General features: G+C 38.8%; 1 protein-coding gene across 1 annotated transcript in view; it reads right to left on the bottom strand.

Annotated features, from left to right (window-relative positions):
• The window catches only part of Dpy19l2 (dpy-19 like 2), a 109,369-nt gene that overhangs the window by 2,097 nt on the left and 94,646 nt on the right, over positions 1-12,626 (bottom strand). The window contains exons 17-21 of the mRNA XM_052189673.1: positions 8,050-8,074; positions 6,539-6,658; positions 5,478-5,652; positions 2,195-2,294; positions 13-138 (exon numbers count right to left, since the gene is read on the bottom strand). Of these exons, the coding sequence (XP_052045633.1) occupies positions 13-138; positions 2,195-2,294; positions 5,478-5,652; positions 6,539-6,658; positions 8,050-8,074 (546 nt within the window). The remainder of the gene's footprint in view (positions 1-12; positions 139-2,194; positions 2,295-5,477; positions 5,653-6,538; positions 6,659-8,049; positions 8,075-12,626) is intronic.

The following is a 12,626-nucleotide window of genomic DNA, read 5'->3' as shown; positions in this document are numbered from 1 at the left end:
TTCAATACTCACTTTGTTCTCACAACACACCATGCTTCTTCTAGAACATAATAATTCACATGTAATTCCAACAGCTTGTTTCTTACTTCTACTGCAGATTTTCGACTATATGCAGAATAAACTATTTTTGTTCGAGCCCTTTAAATGCAAACAACAGCAATTACAAACTTATTTTAAGATAAATAACAGATTAAAGAAGATTTGCTAGCAAATTGATACCCTAGCCCTCGGTGGATGCAAGATGGATATGACCACAAATTACACAATTGCTTTGAGAGCTTAATTTTCATGTGTCTATTTCTATCTTCAACATACTGAATTTCACAGCAGTTTGAAGCCTGTTATATCTAAGATAAATATATAGATAATAAGTACTAGGTGGCCATTTGATTATTCACGTTGTAAACTTTACTTCATATAGAATCTGTTAATAGAATATAATTCTGTCACCCAGAAACTGAAGTGTGTGACAATATGACTCCTGGTAAATGATTTCCCTTTTAGAAGATATAAACAGACAGGCTGAGGTGGAATACTGACAAAGGAGTATTTAGCAGTGAGCACCCGGGATACTTCCATGGATAGGAAAAGCACCACAGAAAACTTTGAAATGTCAGGATGGTTAATCAAATGTGGCATACTAGGGAGTTGTTATAAAATCTTGAACAAACTAAATGCTGTTTTGGATGCTCAATCACTACAACTAGACAGAAATTTTTGAATAAAAAAAATTATTTCTTCTAGCAGTGTACCAAATCAAAATCATTTTAAAATCCATACCTGCTGCCCTGGGCTGAAGACCTGAATTCAGGTCCTATACACCCAAAGCCAATGATATCAGCTCACATCTGCGACCAATCACGGAGGACAGCACACATGCAGACCCCAGAAACTCTCTAGATAGCCTAGCTGAATTCTATGTTAAGCAGACTTTGTCTTCAAGAATAAGGTGGAGAGGAATCAGAAAAAAACATCTACCATTGACCTCTGGTCCATAGACATGTGCAAACACACACACTCAGAGGTAAACAGAAATTTTAGTCATCAAAGGAAACTGGAATTTTCACTTAATCAGATAGGAAGTTCCATAATTAAAAAAAATGTTATAGCAAATTCTTTTATTGTTTTTAATCTTTATGTGGGGAAATAAACTACCTATTAACCACTGAAAAGATTTGAATCATTTCTTAAATCAGGAAGAGAGAGTTGTGGAATTGAGAGAGGTTGACAAAATGTTGTGAATCAAATCTATTTAACTTCTTCTGATTTCTTCTATAGAGTTTTATGTTCTCTCTTTCTCTCTTCCACCCCTTTCTATATATGTGTGGGTTGGGGGTGGTATGTGCATCTCTTCTCTCTCTCTCTCTCTCTCTCTCTCTCTCTGTCTCCCCACATCTAACCCTCCCATACACATGAACCATATTTGTGAGTGTATGTGTGTGGTTCATGTATGTGTACATGCCCACGTGCATTTGTGTGTGTGTGCGCGCACGTGTGTGTATGTGTGTGTGTGTGTGTGTGTGCGTGTGCATGGGTGCATGCGTGCGTGTCAGCTATGCTGGCCAGTGAGTTTCTGGGGTCTGCCTGTCCCCAATCATGCCTGTGCTGTGGTCACATATGTGAGCCATTGTTATTGGCTTTGGAGGCATCAGACCTAAATTCAGGTCTTCACCACAGTCTGGCAGGCCCTTTACTAAGTAAGGCATCTCTCAAGCTCTGTGACATTATTTTGCTCATGCTTAATACAGATTTGAGGTTCTCCTGAATTTACTGAATCAGAAGAAACAGATACCGATAGTCGTTGTTATAATTTTTGTCTGTTTCAGACAAGGTTTTACTCAGAAGATTGGGTTAGCCTAGAACTCACTGAGTAGTCAAGACCATCCTTGAATTCAAGTAATCCTCATGCTTTGGTTTTCCAAGTGCTGCATTATAGGTGTGCTTTCCATACTCAGATTCAGCATGCATCCCTTTAACTTCCAGCATGACTAGAAAGATGCTTATTTGAATATTTATACATGTGTATATGAGCGAGTGAGTGTGTGTGTGTATATGTGTGAGTGTGTGTGTGTATGTGCGAGCGCGCATACGTGCACGCTCATGTGCACACATGCATAAGCAAACATTTTCCTTGTTGTAAGGGCCACTAGCAAGTAGTAGAAATTCTATCCAACCAATGCAGGTGAGTGCTCACCTCAAGTCTGCATCCTCATAGTGTGGGTGGTTCACAATTGGATGCAGTGTGGACAGTTTGATGCTTGCCATTGTAGGCATGGCGCCTGCAAAGACAGCATCTAGGAGACAAGAAAACATTCCTTATCAAAACATTTTCAAGAAAGCTCAGTGTGCCCCTAAATCTCAATTCAAATTAAGAAAAATTAAAGTTCTTATATAATTACCCCTGATGTAGATATCTTACTTATTCAATATGTATCCTTGTTCTCCTGGAATATTTCAACTGTGCTTGCTGGGTGCTATGCACATACTTTTAAATTTCATTTTACATTTACATTTATTTGGTGTTTGTGAGCATTCATGTGCTGTGTGTGTGTGTGTGTGTGTGTGTGTGTGTGTGTGCATGTGTGTGTACAGGTTTGTGTCTGCATGCATGCACACTGTGGAGCATATGTAGAGAAAAAAAAAAAAAAAAAAACAACCGTTGAGAATTGATTCTCCCATACCATATGAAGCCTGGGAATCTAAATCAAGTCCTCAGGTTTGGTAGCAGGTGCATTTACCCACTGAGCTGTCTCCCTGACCCTGTGTACATGTTTTTTATAGGGATCCAGTGACTTGGTTTGTAGGATGGCTTAGTGAATTTTGTGTAGAAAATTTGTGTATTTTTTTCTTACTGTGTAGAAAAATAGTCTCAGAAGTAGCAAAGCTGCAAACCTCCTCACCTCCCCTGGAGGAAAGGGGATAACATGTGAAATGTAAATAAAGAAACAAAAAGAAGTACCGAAGCTGTTGAGGGATACCTGGGTTCTTTCCAGCATCTGGCAATTATAAATAGGGCTGCTATGAACATAGTAGAGCATGTATCCTTATTACATGGTGGGGAATGCTCTGGGTATATGCCCAGGAGTGGTATAGCAGGATCTTCTGGAAGTGAGGTGCCCAGTTTTCAGAGGAACCGCCAGACTGATTTCCAGAGTGGTTGTACCAATTTGCAACCCCACCAGCAGTGGAGGAGTGTTCCTCTTTCTCCACACCCTCTCCAAGACCTGCTGTCTCCTGAATTTTTAATCTTAGCCATTCTGACTGGTGTAAGGTGAAATCTCAGGGTTGTTTTGATTTGCATTTCCCTAATGACTAATGAAGTTGAGCATTTTTTAAGATGCTTCTCCGCCATCCGAAGTTCTTCAGGTGAGAATTCTTTGTTTAACTCTGTACCCCATTTTTTAATAGGGTTGTTTGGTTTTCTGGAGTCTAACTTCTTGAGTTCTTTATATATATTGGATATTAGCCCTCTATCTGATGTAGGATTGGTGAAGATCTTTTCCCAATTTGTTGGTTGCCGATTTGTCCTCTTGATGGTGTCCTTTGCCTTACAGAAACTTTGTAATTTTATGAGGTCCCATTTGTCAATTCTTGCTCTTAGAGCATACGCTATTGGTGTTCTGTTCATAAACTTTCTCCCTGTACCAATGTCCTCAAGGGTCTTCCCCAGTTTCTTTTCTATTAGCTTCAGAGTGGATGCAAAAAATGTGGTATATCTACACAATGGAGTACTATTCAGCCATTAGAAACAATGAATTCATGAAATTCTTAGGCAAATGGATGGAGCTAGAGAACATCATACTAAGTGAGGTAATCCAGACTCAAAAGGTGAATCATGGTATGCACTCACTAATAAGTGGATATTAACCTAGAAAACTGGAATACCCAAAACATAATCCACACATCAAATGAGGTACAAGAAGAAAGGAGGAGTGGCCCCTGGTTCTGGACAGACTCAGTGAAGCAGTATTCAGCAAAACCAGAATGGGAAAGTGGGAAGGGGTGGGTGGGAGGACAGGGGAAGAGAAGGGGGTTTACGGGACTTTTGGGGAGTGGGGGGGCTAGAAAAGGGGAAATCATTTGAAATGTAAATAAATTATATCGAATAAAAAATTAAAACACACACACACACACAAAAAAACGCTGAGGTGGAAAACAATCACTCTCTGATTACTATATGGAATTAGCCTCACTAGGAGAGACTTCTCTTTAAAATATGTACAGGGATGGGAAGATTGCTCAGGTTAAGCAGGAGTCTGATTACTCTGACTGTTCTTCCAAAGGTCCTGAGTTCAATTCCCAGCAACCACATGGTGACTCACAACCATTTATAATGGGATCCAATGTCCTCTTCTAGTGTGTCTGAAGAGAGAGACAATGTACGCATATACATTAAATAAATAAATAAACAAAAAAAAAAAAAAAGAAGTACCGAAGCTAAGGAACCTGCCAGGACTATACAGCTGACACATTTACAAAGCCCCCTTTACTACTTCACTAATACTGCAGGCAGAAAACTAGACACAAGAAAAACATGCTGTGTTACTATGAACAATGCCAAAGCCCAATGTCATGGTACAATTTTTCAAAAGATTATTTTTTTGTTGCTGTAGTGAGTTATAGCTATGTTGATTTGTTAGAAGAAAATATTGTCATGCAGTATTTCAATGTTTATAATTTAGGGACTAGCCAGATAGCTTGGAAGTCTCTTGCAGAAGAAGAGCCAGGTTTAGTTCCCATCACCCACATGGAAGCCCACAACATCTTTGCTGTTTCTCCAATTTTTCAAGTCATTCATTATTTGTTGGTATACATTCTTGGAAGAATAAATTTGGCCGTAGTTAATATTATATCAAAGTCAACTATATGGCCAAAAAGCCTAATTCTTGACATTTTAATACACTATATGTTTATATAATCATTAATATTATTTTTATAAAAATTGGTCAGAATCATATGGCATTTTATTCAGATCTACTGAAATAACTATTTTCTCAAAATATAATTAAGCACTCTAAAATACAACTTCCTGAAAAGATGCCAATCAATACTAAGGGCATAGAACAGTGCAGAGTGTCAATTTTATCTTTTAGTGGAATTTCTAGCATCATGACATTGTCATGGCTAGGTCTAGTAAAATATCACAACTCAAAATTAAGGTATAATTGCTACTGAACTTGTATATCTCCCAAATGGTTGCCAAGAAAAAACATAATTAAAAGGCAAACTACTGCAAGTCAGAATTGTACATACACACACACATACACACACATACTTACACATGCACATACACAAAAGTATATATATACACATATACACACATATATGCACAGGTGGAATGTTTACTTGTATGCAACAAACATATGCATACATGTTATATGCGTATAACAGCTTATATTATATGTGTATAACAGCTTATGTTATATTATATACGTATAACAGCTTATGTTACGTTATATATACGTATAACAGCTTACCTGGTCTCGTGTTGTGTTTGATCCAATGGATGAGCTCTTCCTGAGGCAAGTTAGTAAACTCTCCCATTATGCTCCATTGGTTATGGAGATTTGCACAACCTTGTATTGACATCATTGTCAGAATGCCGAAGACAACATTCTCAAAATGAATTCTGCAAAAAAGCCAGCCAAAGAGCTGAAATAAAAAGACCATTTATTTATATTTCTTATACGAAGCATTCTATTGGATCAATATTTCACTCTCACCTGCCTACTGAATCCAAAGTGGGTAACCCTGTATCTCAGTTCACAGACATGTGGAATGCCCATCTCCTGCTTGCCAACAGTCAACATTTTGAGTTACTGGACCTGGTTACAAACAAGCTTTCTGTGTTTTTCAAAGAACTGGGTGTCATTCCAGTACTGACTTGCAGCCAGACAGTAGAATTAGTGAACTGCAACTCAAAATATACTAAACTGAAAGCTTTTAAGAGTTGGCTGATTTTTATGACGGCTTGAATAACCAGAGGAAATCCACTAGCATTGACATGTATGGTTCCCTCAGAAAAATGGCTGCTAAACTATCATTCAATAAGGTGCTTCTAGATCCCTTGAGTATCTGTTTAGTTTCTGTAGATATCTAACTAGTTTATGGTTCCGTTAACTATATATTAAGGAATGCCAGAATAGGAAGGATTTTTTTTTTTTTTTTAGGAATTCTTTATTCAAACAGAACCACCTTGAACCTCTTCAGCATTGGAAATTTGCTGTTTGGGGGTTTTGTGTACCTGAAACACCCGCACAGACTTAAAGGCTAAAAGACTATGCTTGTAGATGTGATGATAACAGCAGGAAGAGTACTCAATTTCTCTTTATGGAAACATCATTTATATCTATCAGAATTTCTCAAAGCCACTTTCTTGATAACAGAGAATCATCAGCTGGCATTTAAAAGTCTTTGAACACAGTTAGCTTGAAGTACTCGCTGCTTGCAGATTTCAGATGACATAACAAAGCCACAGCAGCTCCAGGGCAGTTGCTTTAGTTGTTATAATAGCAGTCACTCAAGAATGGCGGCTTACCCGTCGGGAGCAGATCAAGGAAGCCATAATGCACATGTGGGGTGTCAGAAACAGCTTCAGCCGCATGATTAAGATGGCAAGACCTGTGAAGGCCAGCAACTGCAAGGTGTGGAAAATCAACTGCAAGACACAAAGCAGTGGCTTTTGCACTTCATCCACAATTAAATTAACAGACAAATCAAATGCTTCTTATACAGGAGGGCAGAGCTCTCCCAGCATAGCATTAAACATGTTAGTACATGCATCCATCCATTCAACTGTGATTTAATAATATAATAATCTATGTAAGGAACTGTTCTGAGTACTTCAGACAGAACCCTGGGGCCCTCACGAGGCCCACACCCTTAGTGCATTTAGTTGGAAAGGGGCACTGGTTGGCCCCTGGACATAAATAAATTGCAATTGATTAGACAGTGACAAGAACAATGAGGAGGGGAAGGAGCCTGCCAGTACAGATGTGTGAAAGACCACAGTGAAGACACTGCCTTAAGGAGGGTGGCATCTGGGAAAGGCTTTGAACAAGGAGGGGAGGAAGACAAGGGGACAAAATACAAAAAGTTTCATACACACATGTGCACTTCAGTTAAGAGAAGTCATAGCAGCACACAAGCCAGATGGGTTTTTAAGTAGAATTGCCTAAGGATTTGTACTAATCCATGTTCTATCCTACTTTAACAAATCTTAGAGTTCCACAGGGCAAAGATTTCAAATTAAAGTTTTCCTAATTGAGAGATTCATAAAACATAAACTTTTATTAGAAAAATGTGCAGTGAATGTGGCAAATAATCAATGCAACCAAATGTAAATAAAGCTAAATATTTATACCCTAACTTACTGACACAAAACTAAGTTACAGGTATGTATTTCCATTTACCAAAAGGCAAATAGTCAGCTTGTACTTTAAAATGAAATGAAAATAAAACCACTGAAATATTAAAATGTTCTGTAATTCCAAACTATCAGTATCCTAGAGAATGGAGAGTTACTTTGATTTGTACTTTTTCCTAGGACTTTATTGAAAAAATGATCAACGTGCATTGGGGAACATTTCAATAGCCCCAGTGGGAAACACATTTGATGACCAAAATAAAAGAGCAAGTAACAAACACCTGACCATCAAAACTTAGTATTAAAAGATTAATTAATGGAATAAAAAGTTTTAGGATACACACTTGTACATTCACAGAATAATAGTGTGTAAAATAAATGGATAATAATTTTAAAAAAACATGTATTTATACATAGGGTATAAGGAGGAAGTTATGAAACATCCTCCTTTTAAAAAAAAAATAAATAGGTCACTTCTGGTAATTTTCCTGCATTTTCTGAGTTGACTTTCAAATTCTTACTACTATTCAATTTTGAGACCAGGCAGGAGAAGGAAGGCCAGGCAGAAATGATTGCCACTGCCCCAAATTCAAACTGCACTGGTGTGCATCAGCAGGAAGGTTACACAGTCATGAATTATCCTTCAAGTAGGATTTAAGGCTACCAAGAATGAGAGCTTTTACCTCACCGTTGTCAAGAAGCTGTTTTCTGGAAGAAAATAAAAAATGACCTATTTACTGAATTTCCATTACAACATCATTACATAAGAGTAAAATCATTTATTTTGTTCTTGATTTTAAATATAGATTCTTTCTAGACTGTAAAGTACAAAATTTAAAGCACTATATATGCTAATAAAATTACAAAGTTACAAAGGCACAATTCACCATCATTCTACATATAGTATATGAAAAAGCTGATCTTTCATTAAGTTAGAACATTTTACTGAACCCTGAAGACTACACCTCTATAATGACATATTTCTGTTTACATATTTAAGCTATGTACTATAAATAAAGTGTTTCCAATGATTTCTGTTGGACTTTTGGCTTGTTTCAATTTTCACAATTATAAACTACATGAATATTTTATATATAACTTGCTAAATATCTGTAAGGCATATAGATATTCTACTTCTTGAAAAGCAGTTCCAAGTTATTGAATACCTATTGTATAGTGTTCTAAATACTCCACAGCTAATAGACTATGAATACCATATACAAAATTTTATGTTGATGGAGTTTATAGTAATCCAATACTCAAGTAAAAATGCCTATTCTATTCCTCTACAGAAAAGAAAAGGCAGTGCTTTATGAAGGCTTTAGAGAAAGAAACATTCTAGGAAAGACAAGGTAGACTGTGATTCGTGGGAATTCACAACTGTAAGTTTTTTAAAGTGGCCATAGATGGTCTTCTGGAAAGTAGTAGAATCAAATTTCTCTGATTGTCCTGTATGTTGTTTTTCACCGATGCAACCAGGGAATGGAGGCATCTCTGTATCCTGAACTCTTCCAATCACAAAAGAACCCTGCAGGGAGCAAAAGACCTACCTACCATCTATGGGATTATTTTATATTCACCAGGGACCATCCAACTTGTACAAACAAACCTAGTAGCCAACTTATTATATGAACAAACACAATGCAAGTACCATGAAAAAGAGTAACAGATAAATAAGCAAAACTCATGACCTCCCTGGAAACATTAATTCAGTAGATATAAGACAGTGTTAAGATATCGGCCACCCAGATGCCCCAGGACTCCCAGGGACTAAACCATCAACCAAGGGGCACACATGGTTCCAGGCAAAAAATGTAGCAGAGGAATGCCTTGTTGGGCATCAGTGGGAGGAGTGGTCCTTGGTCAGGTGAAGGCTCAATAGATGCCCCCAACAAAGGGAAATAAAGGGGGTGGGGAGGTGGGAGTGAGTTGGGTGGAGGGGCATATACTTGGAGGCAGGGGGTAGGAGGAGGGGTTGGGGGTTTCGGGGACGGGAGGGGGGGAACTGGAAAAGGTTTTACCATGGCAATGTAAATGAAGATTATATTCAATAAAAAAATAAAATAAAAAAATAAGACAGTGTTAAGTGTTAAATGCAACAGTTAACATTTTTCCTCAGAGACATCTAAGAAGACATCACTTCTACATAATTTGATAAGCTGCAATGAAAAGGAGCTTCCTAAAATTCTTGGATATTTACCCAACTTATAACCCATAAACTCAGGTTGATAAATATAATGTACACTTGGAATGCTGGGAAATTCAGACACAGAATCGTCCAAGAACACAGAGCAGGGGAAAAGAGGGCCTCATGATTTAAGCAGCAATAAACTGGCAAGCAAGCACAAAAGACTAAGTCAGCCTCGAGTGTTTGAACTGAGGAAGTAGGCAGGGGGGAGGTTGTTTTAGAAGAGCTGACTAGGTAATGACAATCATCACACATGTGCACACACACAAAGCTCCAAAGTAAATATAAAGAAAGAAAAGCTGTAGAGGTTTTTTTATCTCTAAGTTTTAATACTGTAAAAGAAGCAAGTCTCCCATAGATCACTAAATAAGCCATGCTGATGCCAGAACAGAAGCAGAGGGTCACTGTCTGCAAACAGGCAGTGTGTGTGTGTGTGTGGGGGGGGGGGGGAGCATTGTTGGTGACAACACTTGCAGCTAATTGAATGTGCAGAGGTTGAGCTGGTACCTGCATGGATACTTCATCCCTATATTATTATTCTCCCTCTCTCTCTCTCTCTCTCTCTCTCTCTCTCTCTCTCTCTCTCTCTCTCTCTCTCTCTGAAAAGGAACTCTGCAGGCTATATAGAAAGAGAAATGTAGATACCAACCAAACCACAAAATCTTTGACCTATAATCTCTTCTGCCTACAAAATGTGCTGGGACAGTGGTGGTGCAAAACTTGTAGGAGTAGCCAACTAATGACTGCTTTAACCCGAGGCCCACTCCACATGAGGAAGGCCATGCCCAACACGGCATGTAAGACCAGAACTGGAGACTGAATAGCCCAGAGACAAAATCAAACAAGACTTGTCTAGAATAAATTCGATGAAATCATTTCTAATGATATTCTCCTATATTCATAGATTGGTACCTTTTCCAGTCAGTGGCTTCTACTGGCAGAAAATGGGAGTGGATGCAGAGCCCCACAGCCAGACATTATGAGAGTCTAAATTGGAGGTTTCCATCAGGTCCCTTCCTTTGGAGTCCCACAAAAAAAATTGAAGAGAACATGACCTACTAAATCAACTAAGCAAGACACAAGTGCTTGAGACTGAAGTGGAAGCAGGGGCATGCACTAGGGCCTCTGCATATATACTGTAGCTGTTAGCTTGGTATTTTTGTGGGATTCCTAACTGTGGGAGCGGATGTGTCTTTAATGATTTTGCAAGATCTTGGGATGCTTTTTTTCCTGTTGGCTTGCCTTGTGCTGCCTTGGCTTGTGAGGTCTTCTGCCTTGTCTTATTGTAGTTTGCTTTCTCATGGTTGGCCATTGTCTCTTGGACAACTGCTCTTTACTAAAGTGAAATTGAGAAGTAGTTGAACTGGGGGTAAGGGGAGGTATCGTAGGATACTGGAAGGAGTGGATGAAGGGGAACTCTAGTTAGGATATTATATGAGAGAAAAATCCATTTTTAATAAAAAGAAATTAATTTGATTTAATACATTAATGGAATAAAAATATGAATCATATTATTATCTCAATAGATACAAAAAAAGTAGCTAACAAAATCAGTACCTTTTCAAGAGAGAAATTCTCAACAAAAAAGTAGCTTGATGTAATATGGACCATACGTTAAAAGCCCATAGATAACATGATACTCAATGGAAAAAAACTGAAATATCTTACTCTAGAATCAGGAACACGGCAAAGATAGCCACTTTCACCACTTTTATTTAACATAGTAGCCAAAGCAACAGGCTAGAAAAAAGACAAAAACGCAATCAAGTTAGAAAGGAAAAGAAAGATTATCCATGTTTGCAGACATGATGCTATCTACATATGGTAAATCCTGGAGTTTATCCCAGAACTGTTAGAGCTCATGCTTGGATGCTGTAAAGTTATAGGATGCAGCAAGACATCCTCAGCCTGTTGGCCCTGGAAGCCCCCACTACTCAGTCAGATGTGCTCACGTGTGAATCAGAACTGAGAACCCTGAATGGAGAAGGCAAAGGAGAGTGTACAAAGGGTTCAGCTTGGGACCCACAGAACCCAGCAGATGTGGGATCTGTGTGGCTCTGCCAGAGCACCATCACTCTTCCACTCCACACCTCCACGGGGCACCACGGCAGATCAGCTTCCTGTTCCCACACTCCACAGCCCAGCTTATCTCCCATGTTCTAACTAAGGACACAGAAGAGACCCCACCCCACCCCAATACACATGCCAGCTGGGACCTCACAAAGCCCTGCAAACGTGGGCTCTGTCTCACCCTGTCATAGCCCAATCACCATTCTGATACATACCTCCACCTGCACTCGGGCAAATTGGTGTTCTCCCCACCCTCAAGTTCTGCCTGTCTCCCAGGAGACCTGCTCTTACAAGAAACACAGGACTTCTCACAGGAAGCCTGCTGTAACCCCAGATACACAGCTCCACCTGCCTCTGGGGAGTCCTGGTCCAATCTGGAGCAACCAGGCCAGTTAACATCAGAGACAACCAGTGGTGAAGGGCAAGCACAAAAACATAATCAATAGAAGTCAATGTAATTTGACACTATCAGAACCTAGCTCTCCTACCATAGCAAGCCCTAGATATCCTAACCCACCTGAAGAGTAGGATTCTGACCTTAAAATCCCATCTTATGAAGATGATAGAGACCTTTAAAGAGAATGTAAATAATTTCCTTAAAGAGACACAGGAAAACACAGTCAAAGAGGTAGAAGCCCTTAAAGAGAAAACATATAAGTCCCTTGAATAAGGGAAATACAATCAAACAGGTAAAGGAAATAAACAATACTAGAAGGAAATAAACAATATGGTCCAAGCCCTAAAAATGAAAATAGAAACAAGAAAACACAAATGGATGTAACCCTGGTGACAAAAACCCTAAGTGGGGGCGGTGGAACTATGCAAACATCATCAACAGAATGTAAGAGATGGAAGAGAGAATCTCAGGCATAGAAGACGCTATAGAATATAGTATATACATTGGTCAAAGAAAATACCAAGTGTGAAAGTACCTACCCCAAACATCCAGGAAATTTGGGAAACAATGAAAAGACCAAACCTAAGAATAATATCAATAGAAGA

This window comes from Apodemus sylvaticus, chromosome 7 (assembly GCF_947179515.1).
Source record: "Apodemus sylvaticus chromosome 7, mApoSyl1.1, whole genome shotgun sequence".
In the NCBI taxonomy this organism is placed as follows: domain Eukaryota; kingdom Metazoa; phylum Chordata; class Mammalia; order Rodentia; family Muridae; genus Apodemus; species Apodemus sylvaticus.
This window is presented reverse-complemented; position numbering and strand designations above follow the sequence as displayed.